The 18,845-nt window shown below is 39.5% G+C and overlaps 2 protein-coding genes across 2 annotated transcripts; both read right to left on the reverse strand.

Annotated features, from left to right (window-relative positions):
- Positions 1 to 3,435: 3,435 nt before the first annotated feature.
- On the reverse strand, positions 3,436 to 6,564 carry LOC147869747 (uncharacterized). The gene is made up of 4 exons (XM_087332722.1): positions 5,588 to 6,564; positions 5,045 to 5,344; positions 4,618 to 4,794; positions 3,436 to 3,711 (listed from the first exon to the last, which is right to left on the reverse strand). The coding sequence occupies exons 1-4, from the start codon at positions 6,503 to 6,505 to the stop codon at positions 3,598 to 3,600; spliced, it is 1,509 nt and encodes a 502-aa protein (XP_087188848.1). The 5' UTR covers positions 6,506 to 6,564; the 3' UTR covers positions 3,436 to 3,597.
- Positions 6,565 to 15,724: 9,160 nt separating this feature from the next.
- LOC147869748 (uncharacterized) lies at positions 15,725 to 18,387 on the reverse strand. Its single transcript, XM_087332723.1, has 2 exons — positions 18,193 to 18,387; positions 15,725 to 17,413 (listed from the first exon to the last, which is right to left on the reverse strand). The coding sequence occupies exon 2, from the start codon at positions 17,388 to 17,390 to the stop codon at positions 15,912 to 15,914; it is 1,479 nt and encodes a 492-aa protein (XP_087188849.1). The 5' UTR covers positions 17,391 to 17,413; positions 18,193 to 18,387; the 3' UTR covers positions 15,725 to 15,911.
- Positions 18,388 to 18,845: the final 458 nt, after the last annotated feature.

An 18,845-nucleotide genomic window follows, 5' to 3' on the forward strand; every position in this document is an offset into this window, starting at 1 on the left:
AAACCAGTTAGTCAATTAAGTCTTGTGTGGAAGGGGTTGGGATGGATGGGGGGGGGGGGACACTTTTTGCTGGTGAAGATGAACACGGTGTTGACTTTTAATGTTCAAGAATGCTCTGTGCTAATGAATGACCTCAAGCCTTCTTATTCTCTCTTGCATTTCTTCTTTCCATCCTTCACCCTCACCCTCACCCTCACCTCTCTGCCTCTCTGTCTCTTTACATCCCCTGAGTAGTATCTAGAGTTGTATATGTCTTCCAGCTTTTCTTCTTCTTATTTACATGAATCCAGCTTATGAATGTATGCATTATATATGATTAGCATATATTCCTAAGTGCATACCAAGAACTTGAGAGAGAAGGGAAAACCCACTAGAGTTATGTCTTTACTTGGCAAACTTCGACGGAAAAAGAGTGCTAGATTTGTCGTCTTCAAAAGGTCAGATAAACATGTGGAGGGAGGAACTGTGATATATTCAATAAATGGTCATGGATATAGTGATGATGGTGGTGGTGTTAATGATGAATTAGAGAATGTAGAATATTCAGATTCCTCAACAGCCAATAAAGATAAGGATGATGTCATAGGGAAGGTTCACATGGAGCCAGTCTCGGATTTATTCGGACTAAGGAGCGCAGAAGAAAGTGTTTCGATAGGGTTCATCCCTAATGATGCCAAGATTATAGAGCAAGAACGAGAGATCGAGAAGTTGAATGCGGGATTGTCATTGGATCCATGGCTTCTTCATTTGGTGAAGATGAGTGCATTTCTGTCATTCATAATGGGAGCATTCTATGTTGGCAAGACAATGATTTTGTTCATAACATTGGCAATTTGTATGGTTTGCAAAGTCCGAATCTCACCCTGCAAATGTTTCCACGAGAACCTTAAAATTAGCTCTAGAAGTAGAAATACCAGCACTGTAGAGACATCACTAGAAGACATTAATGGCCAAACAAAACAGCTACCAAATTCATTGGTCATTGCTTCTCTGAGGCCTAAAGTAATGGATTATTTGATAGGTCTAAAAGCTCTAAACTTGGAGATAAACACCACCATCACCACTAGTGACAATACTACAGATAGCAACAAAACCACTCCAACAAAGCAATCTAAGAGGTTATCTAGCATAAGGCCGACAGATATTGATGATATATCATCATCACCATTACAACCGTGTTCATTGTCATCATCTATAGATCCATGGTCTATGTTCCCCGAAGAAAATTGTACTGGTACTCCGACAGCCCCGGTGGAAAAACAACAAGGAGGGAAGATGAAGAATTACAAGAACTTGCTTAAGTATCTCAAGATTAAAGAGAAAGGCCATCAAACCAGAAGAATGACATCCAACTCCTCTTTCCCTGGCTGCGCTTCACCAAGACCGCGGACAAGTGTCGATGAAATGGTAAGGTCAAATCTATCTTCTCCAACATTAATGATGAGATCAAGCAGAGTTGAGCATAAACAACAAGTTAGGCCTAACCCAACATTCCTGATGCAATCCATGTCCAGTGTCCCCAAGTCACTGACAAATGGGATGGAAGAGGGTCCAAAAGCAATGAAGAAGAGATCTCCATTGAAGCCTGCAGGTGCTACATTAAGGAAGAACGAGAAAGGAATCTGGGTGAGGGTGAGGCTTAGCACAAGGTGGACTGGGTTATTAGGGTTTGCAGTGAGTATGGTTGGGATTGTGACGAGTGGTCATGGTGTTGCAATAGCTGGCCTTGTTTGCTTCTGGTATGCAGCAGGGAATGTGGTCACATTATTAAGATCCAAGGGTCCCCCAAATTGCTCCCCTGCCTCTCAAGGACCTTCTCTAACCAAACACTGAGGATCCATCCAATCTCTCCTCATGATTCTTCATGATTCTGCTTATAGACATGACATAGACACACACACACACATACCCACCCACGCACACACACACACACGCACACACATATACATATGTTATATATGTATATATGTATCTACATACATAGATGTATGTATATATGTATGTATATATGTATGTATGTGTTTGCATTTCTATGAGAGAGAGAGAGGTCATGGTTCCATGAACTCCCATTGTTTGGGAGAAACCTATAGTAGTGTCGTCAGAGTGTGTGTACACATTGCCATTGCCCCGCCCATCTTTTGAGGGGACAATAAGGAGCCTTTCCTACACGGCTCAGGTCGCCCATCTTCTCCCTATCATCCATGTCCACGTCGGCAATCTCCATCCCCCCATGTATCTTCTTTATTACATAAATTTTGTGCTTCTCTTGAGTTTGGTCTTTTTTATAAAGTGTGTTGTCCCTCTCGTCCCATGAGCGCGTGTACATTTTTGTATAACAATGTGTAACTCCAAAAAACAATGTCTAACATCATGAGGTTACAAAATGGGAGATGAGAGTTCAAGTAAAAAACAATAAACACATGAAGGAAGCTCTATTGATGGTGTATGATGCTTCGTCTGTTGATCTCAAATGAATGGGTTTTTTAATGTAGTTACTCCAAGGCCTTTGAGTTTCCATGAAGGGTTTAGGCTTCAAACCCATATGAACCTCCTACAATCGATGTGGGCCATAAGCCTAACTGGATCCATTCGTTCCACCACACCATGTATCATTAGGGGTGTCCCTCCCACTCTTGCTTTGAGTTTCGTTGTATTTGTTTTTACATAATCTCATGAAGTACAAGCTTCACTATATTTAATGGATGTATGGTCTTGACAGTTTTCTATGCACTACTAAGGCCATGGCCCAGGAACACAATAATCAACAAGTGCTTCACCTTCATGGAGATTCCAAACTTGCTACCCATCTTTGTTCATTTTATACAGATTTCTCACACGAAAATAGAGGAGAAAAGTTATGTGATCAAACCAATGCCTATGTTTCAGAAAGAAAATTACAACCAAGGTATGCAACTTGATAATGTTTTGGCATGTGCATGTCGATAGATCATGGATAACCATGCCATCTAAAAAACATCGATTTGAGAAGTTTTAAACAATTCACATTCGTTTGAGGCAATATTGTACACCCCTTTTTGGCAATTAGATTATAGTAAGTACATCACTGTTACGGGATATTATATGGTCATGCCCGTAACCCACACACTTGTCCACGTGTATAGAATAGTACAGTAAATTCTCACCACGGGATATTATATGGTCATGCCCGTAACAATCACTATGCATTGTCCAAAAAAAGCAATCAATTTTCTGCCTATATTTTATAAAAGCATAGAACATCAAGGCATTAAAAACCCGAAACTTTCAAAGTTGCCACTTGAAAGTGATTGGATGTATGGTACATAGTTTATTTTAGTCAAACATTTTTTGGTTTAATACCCTAGACATAGTACGTATATACAATTTTAGAGTGTAAGTACAAATTACAATATGTATTATCCTCGATGCGATTTTTGAAAACAAATCTAAAAAACATACACACATGTAACGTGTTTATGAATGAGAATCATAGCAATTACAACTAGAGGATGTACAAAGTGAGCTGAAACTTGTTCAAAACACACTTGACACATGAAGAGAAAGAACATAGAAATAAGAAACGTCAGTTGTATATAATAGACTAAATAGACTAACTTATCAGTTTAGCTGATTGGAATTTAATGCTTTAAGTTTCTTGTGCAACTTGATATTGATTAAGTTTACAAGTTCTTCTTGTAAGTTAAATTGTGACAACTTCAAGACATCGGGGACCTGCAATTGAATAAACAAACGAGGGTTTGATGAGCTAATGTCGTTGACTCATATTCACCAACTAATAAAAAAGGTCTTGTAATGCATATGTATCCACAATAGAATGCTACTTTTTTCTTGTTGTGAATTCCAAGGGAGAACCATTTATTTTGTTGTACACATCGGGAATAGGTAGAATCACTTGCATTCGCATATTTCATATGATATAGGCTTATAGCTGAATAAGCAAAGTAAAAGAGAAAGAGAGTTTTCGCAATGTGGTATCATGAAGAATAATAGAAATTAGGAACTTGGCACATTCAAATACTCACATTTATTTAGGTAAATTTGACACATCTTGAATTCTACATGACTTCTTAGTATTCATTTTCTCGTCTTTTGCCTTTTGCAACGATGCGCAACATAATCTCTACTTTCCATCCCCCGATGTAGAGGCGTGCATAGGAAATATGGCACTCATTCTCACATCAATCCCAAATATTTTAGTGATGTGTGACATTTTGGGAATCATGGCAAATCTAGTTAGAGGAAAATTATCAATCCTGTTCCATTTCAGAAATAACCCCATTGTCTTTCTCCGTTGTGTCATCTTGCAGACGTAGACAACTGACTCAAACACATCCTAAAACGTGGCGCAAATATGAATGAAAAGTGTAGTGAAATGTGGCCCTCTTTGTTACTAAAGAAACATGTTTCATCATTCTTTTTCTCATGGGTAACGTGATCTTAAGTTACGTAGAATACTCACACCTTCCAACCCACCTAATCAACATACGTTTTACTTCTTCATCAATATACGCGAGAATGTTTGTAATGTAAGTTTGTGTCAAGACTTACAAATATCTATTGGTTTGCACTAGTAATAGCTACTAAAAAAAATGTGGATCTTTCAGAGGGGTGAATTACCCTTCCATGGATGCGATGGAAGCTACGATCACCATCGGAACTGAGTGTGGCATTGGCAACATCCACATTGAAGTGTTCCAGCAACGAGAAGACCTTGGGCCAAACACCCTTATGGAGGAGCGCAGGCATGTTTATGCTAACCAACACGTCCCCTCCGGCTTTCATCCGCACATGTACCTGTGCGTGTGGGCGGGGGAAACACAATATACAAACGGGCAATTATGTGACCGAAAAACGAAGGTCGGGGCGATAAATACATGCGCACACGATAGGTACAGAAGTCCCGAATGGGAAACCGCAAGACCATAAAAGGAAGAAAACATTGGAGGGGTAAAGATATTGAAATATGGAGAAACCAATGTAACACATATTGATATAACACATGCATTGTTGGTTCTTGTGGAGCATTAGTAAAGTAGTAGCTTACCTCCACTTCTGACTGGATAAAATGATGGGAAATGTAAGAAGAAGAAGAAGAAGCACTCCTCTTCCTCCTCCTTCTGCTACTTGTAGTAGTAGTAGTAATGAATGATGTTTCTGTCATTTTGTCATGCCCATCCTCAATCCTTGCCTTCCTCCTGCTGCTGCAGGAATGGTGGAAGTCCTTCTCTGTCATTCCACATGATGACAGCAGCTCTGCCTTCTTTTGTTTCAATCCTTCTATCTCCCCTCTCAAGCTCCCTATGTATTCTATTACCTTTGTTAAGGTTGTGATCCTGTCTGTTGCCTATATACAACAATAATAATCAATCCACAAATAAATCATATTATGTATACACTCTCTCATAAAGAAAAATTTCAAACAAAACCATTCATTCTTATATGATATATCACATACATACACATACACATACATGCATAAATTAATTTAGGGCTAACCACAGTCATACAGTACCCCAAAAACAAATTAATGTCTGGAAAAAGTGTTTGCAAATGAATGAATGCAGCCCCCTGCAGTTAAGTAAGTTACCTTGTGTTTAAGGAGAGGGTGAAGGGATTGAAGGATGGTGAAGTAAGTAGCCATGCTTTTCCGTCTAGTCCTCTCCGATTGGATATGGGCATGCTTTGCAAAGGTCATGAGCCCTCTTCTCCCATGACTTGATGATGGTGGGAGGTTATTAAGCAGGCCATTAGCAGGCAGCTTAGCCATGGCATTAAAGTCACCCTCCTCCAGAATGAATGTGCCAGTAATGGGAGTCGAAGATCGAATGAAAGATCGCAAGCCTGCCATTATTGCAGCATGGCGAGTAGTATTATTACCATGATTATGGTGATGAGAGGAAGAAGTAATGGAGCTTCTTGGGTTGTTAGGATGTACAGGTCCTGTGGTTTTACTACTTGCATTGGCAGAGACAACAATGGTGTTCGGGTCGATAAGAAGCTTGTTTGGAGGAATAACTCGGGCCGAGAAATGCGGAAGAGCTCTTGTAATGTCGGAGAGCTTAAGCACAGATGGTGATGTGAATCCATGGCCATTATCATATACACCATTGCATCTATCAATGGACTCATCACCGTCACCGTCACCGTCACCGTCACCGTGAGGGCCTTGTTGGAGTGGTACAATATGAGCCTTGTGTACCAGGATATGGTCATCTTCATCCGAAGGGCTCATACATGAATCCATGGGCGAGCTCAATGACATTTCGTCACGATTACAACAATGTATCCCGCCGTTGCCGCCCAACTCCCACTTGCCATCATCATCCTTGTCCCAGCATACATTGGCCAGCCAATCATCGAAATCGGCCCACTCGGCCATCATTGTCAGTTGTTGTTGTTGTTGTTCGCAATCATCGCCCATGAAGTTCCCAGTCGGATTGGAACGGGGAAGGATTAGCTCGTTCAAGAAGGTGGAATTAAGATGGTGGGGATCATGTTCCATCATAGGAAAAGAAACGCAAAAGAGGATTGCAATTTGTATATGGTACTGATGAGCGAGCTAGATACACACACACACACACACATACACTCTCAATGTAGCATACCCTCCAAGATTTTTGAAAGCCTCCACAAACATACTTTCTTTTTGTTTTTTGTTTTTTCCAAAAAATGCCCCTCCTTTTAAATTAACTTTGTGTGCACAAACTATGTATGTATGTATATATATACATACTACAGTCTAGTACTACTAGTACTGCATTGTGGTAAAAGTAAAAGTTAAAACCCACAAGGTACTCGAAGGTAAAAAAGTTCTCTCGATCCTCGATTATTGCTAGGAATTCGAAAATCGATTTTCCTTTATAGCTAGAGGTTACATCCCAGCCATGCTACTCCATGGAGGCCATCAAACAAGTCCAATAATGTGCACGTGCTTAAATAAGAGACGCCCACATTGCACTATCTTCATTCTTGAGTAGTGTCAATATCTGAAGTTTCTTTCCTCGTTATACATGTGTCAAAAAAATAAACAAACATTGGAACCTTGGACCATGTTGCTCAACAAGAGGCACCAAAACCAAGACTACAATACACTATAATGTAATATTGGTATAAACACTTCATCCCTTTCAATTGCAAAATGCACATCTATCAACCATAGTCTTTTTATTAAGATCTATTTCGAAACAAGCATTGGTTCATAACTATCAAAATCTTAAATATACATATTATGCGCTACATATATAAGTGCAAGCAAGAGAAATAGAAACTTACTAGACCAATTGACCTTGATTATTACGGAGATAATCTTGGCCTTAGAGTACGCAAGAAGAAAAAAAGATTGAGTTTGTGTATAGAGACCAATTGACCTTCATTATTAAAGGAGATAATCTTGGCCCTAGAGTACACAAGAAGAAAGAAATGTTGTATTGTAGTATTATATATCTATGATCATTAATGTCTCGTTCTCTCTCCCTTGGTAATTAGTTTATGTTAGGTAAGTTTGTTACATTGCAACCACTCGTCTTCGGTTTGAAACCCAACTCTCTCTCTCTCTCTCTCTCACACACACACACACACATACACACATGATTGTAGATGATGCTCAATCTTCGTTCCCAAAACCTGAACCCTTCCGCTCTAAATGTTGAAATTTTGATTCTTGATTCAAGTAGCTAACCACATAGTAAATCATATGTATTGGTTCTTCACGCACATTGTAAAAGTTACAGATTATAAATTACTATAGCTTTATTTCTTGGAACTATTGAAGTCAAGAAAACAAACACTCAAATGTCTTCTAAAAGGAAACTTGACTGATATAGTCAACTTTGTTTCTATTTGTTGTATTATGTCATGATATCCTATTCTTTTGCATGTAGAAAGGAAACTCAAATTATATAGTCAATCAGATAGAAAAGTTTCTATAACGTGACCTAGAATTGGATTTCCTACACCAATTTATCATGCCTACACTAACTATGAATTGATCCCACTTTAACTTTGATTTCAACCGTAGCATTAGTTTTATGTAGTTCGATGAAGGGGTATTGAGTTTACTTTTCCATTACCAATGCATTAATTAGGACTTTAAATCATATTTCTTTGTCTCTCATGGATATCTTGATGGTGCTTGAATGGAAAGACAACGGGCACATGTGACATTTCGTTGTTTTTATGTAGACCAATCAAATATTGAGGTTTCATAAGAAATAGATAATAACAAGTTACAAAAATTTGCTGACATACCATAGTAATTGTAAGACATTATCAAAATTTCATCCAAAGTTTGAAAGTGATCGAGTCACCATCCCTTTTCATGAAGCTAATTAATTAATATATACTTACTGTAATTAAGTACCGAACAACATGTCACTTGTGAAGACTAATTAACTAATTTATAACTAGACTAATGTAACGAATCACTCAGTCATGACCAAATTTAGTAGTTGTCTGAATTATGCACTAAAGGGAGCATAGCTTGGTTTTAAATTACTCTACTTATGGTTATGAATCAACGACAACAAGAAGCCTTTTATTTCGTGGTTTGAGAAATATCACTATGTAACCATCATCAAAAAGTAAGCCAGTCCTTTTAAAATATGATCGATAAATTTACTATTCTATAAGTGGTCATAATATATGTAAGTAGTCTCATTTTCTTGATCTTGATCTGAGGGAGATTCCTCGTTTTCTTTTTTTCCAAAAAAAACATCTACTTCCATTAGTTAAGAATGTACAAAGGAATCATTTACAACTCATATCTTACAAGACATCTTGCATGTCAAAGGAAAACAATGTGTAGATGAAACAACATAAAAAAACAACTCCAAAACACCACATCATTCTATGTGCATAGCATTACTCGAACACATATTCTCCACGTGAGCCTCATACAAAACAGAATTCAGCATAGATGACCTCCATTCGCTCCTCATGGCAGCACCCATCTAGATGTTAGGAACACTTGGAGGGAACAGCCACCGCGGTGGTTGATAATTCCACTTCACTTTACCATCCATTATCTGCAGCATCGACGAACCGCTCCATTTTTTAAGGAATCGAGCTCTAGCTTCTTCACTTGCATCAGATGGCCCTTGAAGACTTTCAAACTCACCTCGCAACGTAGAAATAAGATTAAACCAGATCATCATTAAATTCTTAGCCGGTGGGGTTCGTTTACCTGCGAGGGTCTCCTTGCACCGAGATACCCACACTTGCTAGACCGTAAGGCCGACCACTAATACCCATATGTCCACGTAGTGTTCTTGTAAGAAGAATAAACCTCCTTGCGTTGCTGGTTGCACAGATCCTTGCTTCACCATTAAAGAAGGACTGTTTCCATTCCACCCTTGAAACCATGAGACCGATTCAGTGGCCAGCCAAGTGATTGTTGCGCTAGATACATGAACCTCAACCCCAAAACGAGCCAAGATTCTTAAGCTCCTCAGCCAGATTTCTTGCGCTCGTGGGCAGCACCACAAACAATGAGCGATGTCCTCCAAGCTCGCACTACACGCCTTGCAACCACTCATGCCGCCTCTATTCCCAAGCCACTCTCTCGTTGGAACGGCCCGATGGGTGATTAACTAGAAAAACACTTTGATCCGCTCGGGCAGGGATGAGTTCCATATCCTGCTCCTGGTTCTATCCACGAAGACTGAATCGATAGCTGCATGGGTCCACTTGTTGGCACATTTCTCACGATACGAACCTAACTTTCTCCCCAAGCGCGTCGAGTATTTGAAGAAACCTAGTGATTTAGCTTGTTCTCCCTTCCACCTATATTCAGCGGGATCCCATTCTACGCGCTCGAGAGGCTTGCCTTCAACCACGTACAAGATCCAATCCTCCTCGACCTCTTCGACTGGTGGATTCACCTTCCATTTCTTTCCGTGTCTTGCCACAATTCTAATAGGGTACCAACCTGCACTTTCATCTAATAATCCCATCAGGACGGTCTTCCCACTCTTTCCTAGACCCCTGACATTGATAATATTTCCGGTACCATCACATTGTCCAGACCATTCACCCTCTTCCTCATTACCAATAGGAAGCGAGGAGACAGCTGTATTGACTACGTCAAGCATCTTTCTGCCATTTCTGACCTTTCCCATGTCTTCATATAATTGATCACGATTATTGCCGGACAACCGCAGCCAACAGCCACCGAGTGTATCCCTAGACAATGCAATATAGCCCACGGCATGCGCTTGCTTTGTCCAAGCATCATTCCTTCTGGCGATTGCACGGTCTCGTTCCACAATAGGGGTTGGCGTATCTATTCAGCACTAGTACTTGGACGATTCCGACTTAGATGCCCACGAAGTATACTCCACGCCTGCATCACTGACATACAAGTACGATCAGCCAATCGGTTAGATTTCCTCAATTTTAAGTCCATGCAAAAAGGCCACGCTTTGTGTGACTTCCATTGCCCACCCAGTCTTGGACTCCATAGAATGCTCCTATTATGTATCAATGTTTTCCATAACTCATCACCGGGTAGCAAGCTTCTTACCAATATCTTACATAACAATGCCTGACTCTGCAATCCAGGGTCAACCAATCCTAAACCCCCCTTACTCTTGGGAAGAATCAATGTGGACCATGATACTTTGGCTGCCGCATTGTCTTTCCTCATCCCAGCCCAAAGAAATCCCCTAATACACGCTTTAACAGTGCGAATAGCTTGCTTGTCAAACATCCACACTGAAACTGCATGCCATAATGTAGACAAAAGCACATGGTTAGCTACTATGATCCTGCCAGCCAATGATAAGTTCATCCCTGACCAGTTGCGAATTTTGTCACAGATTTTGCTTTGAATATGTTGCAGTTGAATTCCCTTGTCGATATCTACCCCAATCCACGTTCCTAGATACCTAGTGGCTTCCCCGTTTGCAATCCATTTGAATTCAGCATTTGGCTTCCAAACAGGCTCGGGCTCCAAGCTGATCCAAAAACCCTTGGACTTCTTCCAATTAATGGACGCTCCCGATGCCTCGCAAAAGAGCTCAATAGCACTCTGTGCCCTCTCAAGATTCGCTTCATTTCCTTGGAGGTATAGCATTGTATCGTCCGCGAACTCCAAATCCAGCAGGGACTTCCTTGCGTTAGGGATCGAAAGACCATGAAGATTTGCCCCTTGGCTATTAAAAAGGGCAGACATTGCTTCAGTAATAAAAAGGAAAAGAAAGGGGGCAAGAGGACAACCCTGCCTGATGGATCGAGTAAGAATTATTTGAGCTCCTTTCCTCCCTACAATCAGCACCTTACTCGAGCCATTCCTATATAAGGCTTGGGCAGCACACCTCCATTCCAATGGTAGCTCAATGACCTTCATCACTTCTTCCAAGAAAGACCATTGCACTCGATCATAGGCTTTCTCGAAGTCGAGCATCAAACAGGCTAAGTTTTGATTGGTCACCTTCGGCGTTGCAACAGCCTCCCAAAACAAAATCACGTTGTCCATAATAGAACGATGCTCCATGAAACCAGTTTGATTGGATTGGATGATATCGCCTAGGAAGGGCTTGATTCTCTGCACTAATATGTTAGCAAATTTTTTATAAATTAGGTTTTAAATTGTAATGGGCCTCCATTGCTTAATCTCGTGCAGCGCAGTCTCCGATTTTGGAATCAAGTAGATCAAGCCTTCATTGAAGCTACTCGGCATCCGTCCTGTTCTCCACATCTCTTGCAGTCCAGCTTTCAAGCTTGGAAAAATTTGCTCCCAAAACTCCTTGAAGAAGGCTTTGGGAAGACCGTCAGCACCAAGACAAACCATACTCTGTATCTTATCTAGCCCCGCTACAATCTCTTCCTCCTCTATGGCTTTTGAGAACTGCGCTTTAGCTGCCTCTCCAATCCTGGTTTTCAAGCATGTAATTACACCATGCATTAGGTTACTCGGAGGGTCGTTTGTCAACGTAGGAGCTAAAAGGTCTCTGTAGTAATTAGTCGCCATTTGCAAGATTTCCTCTTGATCAAATGTCATTGAATCATCCTCCCGTTTGAGACTATGAATATGTGTTCCTCTCCGTTTCGGAGTCTTGGCAAGAAAAAATTCCCTGTTAACTTTATCTCCCTTGACCGCCCACCATGCTGCTGACTTTCTGAAGAGGAATTGCTCCCGTTGCTGTCTAACCTCCTGCAGCAACCCAGTGGCCTCCTGCAGCCTGTCTTTCGCCCAAGCACAACATGGGTCCACTTGCGTGAGCTTTTGAGCTGAGATGACTGCCTTCCTTAGGCATTGCAGACGGTATTGACACCTTAACAGCTCCTCCCTAGCCACTTTCTGAAGAAACAAAGAAGAATTAATAATCTTTTCCTCTAGTACCTGTATCGGGTCGTGGGCTGATGGGGATGCCATCCAAATGGTATTCATTGCATCCTTAACCTTCTGGATACCGAAAATCTTCGGAGGAATCCTCACATTGCTCTCACTCTTCTTCTTATAAATAGGTTCAAGAGTCAAGGATACTGGAAGGTGATCCGAATAAGTAAAACCAACAAGAATGGATGAGAAGCCGCTCCATTCCTCTATCCCGGGGCTCACATAGATGCGGTCCAATCTAGAGTGACATCCTTCACTCTCCTTCCAGCCAAATCGTGAGAACCTTAAGGAATTCACCTCAACTGCCATAGTAGAATACCACGAGTCCTGGATTCCCAACATAGAAGTTAAGAAACCCCACGCTCTAAGCTCCTCCCCATGTAGCAAGTTCGAATGAGCCCCAAGACAATCTTCCACTCTCTCTGTCATGTTAAAATCCCCTGCCACTATCCAATTGTCGACGGAGGGAATTTTGTTTGCCAACAGTCTCCAAAATGAGGTCCTCTCATTGCTAATGTTAGGTGCGTAGACATTCAGCACCCCAAATTTTACATTCCTCCATTCCAAGTAGCAAAACATAGCCCTACCTTCAATTAATATGCCATGATCCAAGATGATGATATCCGCTGATTTCCTCACCGAAATACACACTCCACCTCTCCTTTCTAACATGCCGTGAGCAGGAGCCCACCATGTGTACCAATCCCCTGGCAACAGGTCTTTGAACAGTTCCGTTCTTTCTCGGCCAAGGTCATGCTCTTGTAAGAGCAAAATATCAATAGTTTTACAAAGGCCGTCAGCTTCCCATTCTCTCCTAAACCGACGCTTCTCTAGCTGATGTTGAGATTCCCCGTTTTGTGTATAAGTTTCTTTGTATAGTCTCCTTGTAATAATCCTTCCTAACTAATGGGAAAGTAGCTTTATTTTGGAAAAAAAAAATATTAGAAATTTGATTGTCACTATAATATAAATTAAAGTACATGCATGTTAAATATAAAAACTCGACTCATATATCCACCTCAAGTTTTTTTACCAAGGTTTTCGGGTCATAGGCACATGGACGCTCTGATACATGTCAAACTTATTCCATGCAATTCTTTACTAAAGAATCAAGGATTCTCCCTTTCTAAAGAAACCATATATGGGATCTTCTTTGGCCCCTTTAATTTCTAATGCATGCATGAGTGGCTCCTAAATGTTCCCTATTTCTTTATGATTATCCATCCACTTTGTGCATAAACTAAAAGATCGTGATTTCAACTTAGGGAGAGGACAAATTGATCCCATGTTAAAATTGTGATTGAAATATCAAAAAATGGTACGGGCTTATATTAAACAAGGATATATTTATATTACTTCAAAATACTAAAGCTATAATTACGTGAAATTAGCCCATGCTCGCTTAATTTAAGTAAAGATTGTAAACAAATAAGGATGAAGTCCTTGAATGTATTTTATCTCACAATGTATGTCTACTAAGGAAGCTATAAATATAAAGGCTGAACATTAAAAACACGTTAAGTGTTTGTTTATGAACAACAAAAAAGCATGTGAAACTCTATGGGTTACTCTTAAAACCCTAAGGTTGCAAAAAAAGTAACCCCATCATTTGTTAAACTAACTAGATCAACTATGTATGACTATTTCAAGAGAGTTGTTGTCACCATGAATTCCATTGCAATTTGTTGCTTTGTTCTTGAGGGTTATCAAACACGGATACCAAGGCATCTCTCATTGAAATACTTGGCTCAGACATGCAATATTGTGAGGGTAGATCGAGATTCCAAAGTCTTATTCATAATCTAGTGTGAACACCTACAAGGTAGAATAGAGATATGCTCCATTAAGATGGCTTTTTCCGTGTGCAATCATAGTCTTAGTCCAAATTCTTTGTTTTAAATGCTCCCCATGAATTCTATCGCAATTTGTTGCTTTGTTCTTCTCAAACACAAATACTAAGGCATCATCGAAATTCTTGGATCATATAGGTAATATTATGAGGGTAGCTCGAGATTCCAAAGTCTTAGTCCTAGTCTAGTGTAAATGCCTATAAGGTAGAATAGAACTGTGCAATCATGATATGTTTTTAAAATTGAACATTGACATGCATGTGATCATCCTTCTTGTATTAAAGTTATACTCTAGTGGAAACCAAGTAGTTTTTCCTATTGACTAGGTGGTTTAACAATAAAGCATCGTAGTCATAATATAGAGATACTTAAGTTTGATACGCATCCCTTGAATTAGGGCTCAACTTTTTTGACATGTCATCCATCATCATATCTTGTTGCTTGGGTCATAAGACATCATTTTTTGTATAAGCATATAGATGTACACTTAAAGGACATCTATTTTCTCGAGACTCATGAAGTTTGAACTTTTTTATTATGGCTTTAGTTTGATGCCAACATAAACCATCATCCCACAATAACTTTGTCTCTTCATTTAATAAACAATCCTCACCTTTTCCCATTTCTTTGTCTTTTTGTTTTTGCTCTTCTTTTTTTGCAATGACATTTATTCTAGAAAACTTCATTTCTCTTTTAGGTGGTGGTTCGTCTACAAGGTCAATATTGTTTTATTAAATGGGTGAGGCATGCCCAAAGTTTGTTGAATAATCTCCATCATTCAAGACATTTAAATCACATAGTCTTATTCATCCTTGATTACATGAACGGTGTTTATAAACCCATTTATAGACTACTGAGCTTTGGTAATGCCATCATTGGAGTTGATTACTCATCATGCACTCATTTCCCATGCATTTCTAGGTCATGAAGAAGGAAAATCAACTTTGTGCAAAAGACGTGCCAAACTTCACAATAAACCATAGGCAAGCCAAACTTGAGAAAAAAGCTTATGCAAACTCACCTACTATCCATCCATATCCATACAAGAGCCCAAAATACAAGCTTTGCCTTGCCAAAGTACCACTATTCCATTATCAACCCATTGAAGTGATCACCGGACAATCATATGTGGGCATTGACAAGGCAAAGGTTCAATATTGTACAATGGCCCTTTAGTAGGTTATACACTACAAGCATCAATCCGAATATCTTCAAATTTGGTATGCTCAAATCACTCATGAATTCCCGATGGATAACAATTATTATCGAGCGAATTCCCAAACAAATAATGATGACGTAGGCATGATGTTTATCGGAATAGAATTATGGTTCACGAGATAGTTAGTTACACCACCTGCCAAGGTTTGATCCCAACCAACCACATTACCTTCAGCTGGTACAGTCAAAGAAAACAAAAGGGTAAAGGAATTCTCCACATATATATATACAAAAACGTTGCTGATTGTTCAGTAATCCCTTCACAAGAAACTCGCTTCATTTTGATCTAGACACCAAAATATGTTACGATGTTGTAATAAAATAGCAAAATTGGGTGTCTGTGCCTTGCCAGATGTGATGTTATTCATTATTCAAACAGACTTGGTGACATGCGAATGCTTACAAATGTATTGTCACAAGGTTAAGGGAAATAACAAAACTCTCGCCCATCATCTTTACTTTTGATCAACCGAGAGTAAAGATCTCTCCAGGTTTTACAAACATATTCATCCCATAGGTGGTGGCGGTGGTCCTTGGTTGTATTCCATGGGCTCTTTTGAATGTAGCCTTTCAAGAAGTATTTCCATTGAATTCATTGATGCCTCGGATCGCTTGCATTCAACATCAAGCTCTTTTCTCTTCAATAGAAGAGATATCCTTTCATTCTCTAGCTTCATCTTCTGATTTTCAAGCTTTTGTCGCTCCAATTCCCTGTTTTTCTTGTCATTCATCTTTTCCCATTTGAATCTTTGCTTGTGAAGTTCTAAAGTCGCAGTCAAAAGCTTCACTTTCTCCTCCTCCAACTCTATCATGCTCAATCGTGGTTGTTCAAGGCTCTTTTTCACCCCTGCTGGCATTCTGGACATTTGTTCAATGTCTGGTGGCTCTGAAACCCGAGCCAGTGAGTTTTCAAAAAGTGGACTTGCATTTCCACCAAGATTTTTCATTGACTTTTTGTGTCTTTCAAGAGGTGAAGGGATGGCCCATGTATGGGAAGAAGAACCCATACCATTTGCCACGTCATCCTCATCATAACCATCGTCCCCATCATCATTTCCATCATCAATGTCCTCATCTACATTCTCTTCTTCTTCGTCATCATCATTATCATCATCATCATCATCATCAACTCTCTCCTCACCATTTTGATGCCTTGATGTATCTACAAAATCTCGGTTTTGACCTGAATTCACAGCCACATCTACTGGCGGTGTGAAATCAAATTCGGTGCCTGGCATTAGCAGAGATCGATCACAACCATTATGATATGCACATATCTCTCTATAGAAGAGTTGTTTTGAACTAAGAATCCTTCGAACATCATTCTTTTCCTTTGCGGAAAGATTGTCCATCGAATCCAAAAGGCTCGGATCTTCAACCACACAACATGCTATGCCCTTACCCAAAATATCATTCAATCGCTTATACCTTTTGTTTAGGTCATTAAATTTGTCTTCACATTGCTGTGGAGAGACAGAACATCCTCGCTCATTCATAGCACGAGAGACTGATCTCCATTTCCCTTTCTTAAGTAAAATACCTGCCTTCTTTTTATTGTTATCAGGATCATTTGTGCCATCCTCACCGACAAGCACAACTACGAGGATCAATAGTTTGACCATAGAATCTGTCCATTTCACACGTTGCCAAGGAGAGCTATTTTTACTCTTTCCACACCCACCAAGAAGCCAATCTCCCTCTTCAGTAAAGCTTCGTTCATCTTCATCACTCGATAATTTCCCTTTGAAATTACCTTTCAGGTTATGTCGATGATCAAAAACCAATGGGTGATCGGGTTCGAGATTCACATTCAAATGATGATGTTGTTGTTGGGTGGTCGATAATGGGGCCATACCTTGCAAATGGTGTGAAACCATAGATGGTGGATGATGTTGGAGAGGCGGATCTACTAGATCTAGATCTAATTCTGATGTTGATAGGATTGGTCCACCCATTATACTTCCGTCCATGTCTCTATTGAACATTAAGATTCTTGTCCATGCATCATCTACAAAAAAACATATGGCAAAAAAGAAATGTAAATAATGGACAAATAATGAAATATCACCAAAATACAATATTTGTTAACACGCATCATTGGCAGCAACAAAAACATTTAACAAAATGAATGGAGTAAAGATGTCAAGTTTTGGTGGTTCAAAAACTTCAACATATGGTTTAAAATTTAAGGTGCTATCAAATAATAGTAAAACGCTTCAATTTCAGATTTAGATACTTAGAGAATAATGTTTCTAAAGTTTAATTTGTTGTGCAAAGGTATCCAAAATTTGATGATTATTGAACTCCTAGCACCATTAAACATGTGGTGTAAAATTTAGTTACTACCATGTTGATATCAAATCATTGGACAAATACTCAAAATTAATGTGTAATGGTGTGAAATCTCTTTAGTGTAAGCTGACATTTCTTAATGAACAAACCATCAGAAAACGTTTTTTACCCTAACCTGATGGTTTCATCATCATTAATCCGGGCATACATCTTTCATTTTTAATAAGTCAATAAATTATTTATTTGTTTTTTAACTAGACTTTTTCAAGTCACTTTCTTGAAATAGAGATCAAATCATCACATAGTATAGCAGAATAAAACCCAAATCAGCAACGATTTTATACTTGCAAATATGTAATAGTAATAGAAAAATATCCACATAATCACTAGATCTAAACGTTCTAGCTTTTTTGCCATCAGGGAAAAACAAAATTTATTATCTTCCCCCTGTTTTCTTGAATTTTACAAAAAATCGAGTTTTTTTTGCCTTCTTACCCGATTATTGATCTGCGGACGAACCCATTTTGATGGCGCGATCGAGAAGAAAAAGTAAATGTAAGAAGTCTTCAATGATTCATCGAACTAGTAACCATTTCCGAAAGAGCCCGAAAGCAAAAAATAAACCCTAACTTTCCCAAGCAAGTGGGTGTTAATTCAATACAATCTGAAAGGAACGAAATGCCCACATCCAAAAAAGTAAAAGCATACAAGATGAATTTCTTGGGTTGGGTTAAAAGAAGTTCAGAGGGGTGGCCTACTGTGCTTTCGAATGGGCGGACAAATACTTATGATCAGTCAATATTCGTGAGAGCATATGTGTCTCCTAGGTCGAGACTTGAAGTCAAGGAATAGTTTCGGGATATACATACTCACTTTCGCCTCAATGAATGGATGGAATTAGATGTCTTTGATTAAAGGTTTGTTTGATGTCAGCACATGTTATTTCTAGAGTTTGTTTATCGCGTCTTGGGTTCATTAGATGAAGTAATCCTTTGATTCAACTTGTCCTTCGCAAGTGTAAAAAGGTGTTGAGCGAGCAAGCTCAACGTGGGCCAGATCGGACGAAGACCGGACCGGAGAACCGGATCATTATCTGGAACGGATAGCCGGATTGGAGGGTGTCTGGAACGGTATCCGGATTTGTGTGT

Source organism: Azolla caroliniana, unplaced genomic scaffold (genome assembly GCF_043228905.1).
Source record: "Azolla caroliniana isolate FFs.n. ecotype wild unplaced genomic scaffold, voAzoCaro1.0.p SCAF_1, whole genome shotgun sequence".
NCBI classification, from domain to species: Eukaryota; Viridiplantae; Streptophyta; class Polypodiopsida; order Salviniales; family Salviniaceae; genus Azolla; species Azolla caroliniana.

Excerpts from the sequence above, each read along its gene's own strand:
- LOC147869748 (XM_087332723.1), bottom strand. The coding sequence starts at position 17,390 with ATGTTCAATAGAGACATGGACGGAAGTATAATGGGTGGACCAATCCTA.
- LOC147869747 (XM_087332722.1), bottom strand. The coding sequence starts at position 6,505 with ATGATGGAACATGATCCCCACCATCTTAATTCCACCTTCTTGAACGAG. Across the intron at positions 4,795-5,044 it reads TTATCCAGTCAGAAGTGGAG|GTACATGTGCGGATGAAAGC; the intron begins GTAAGCTACTAC and ends CCACACGCACAG. Across the intron at positions 3,712-4,617 it reads TCCATCGCATCCATGGAAGG|GTCCCCGATGTCTTGAAGTT; the intron begins GTAATTCACCCC and ends ATTCAATTGCAG.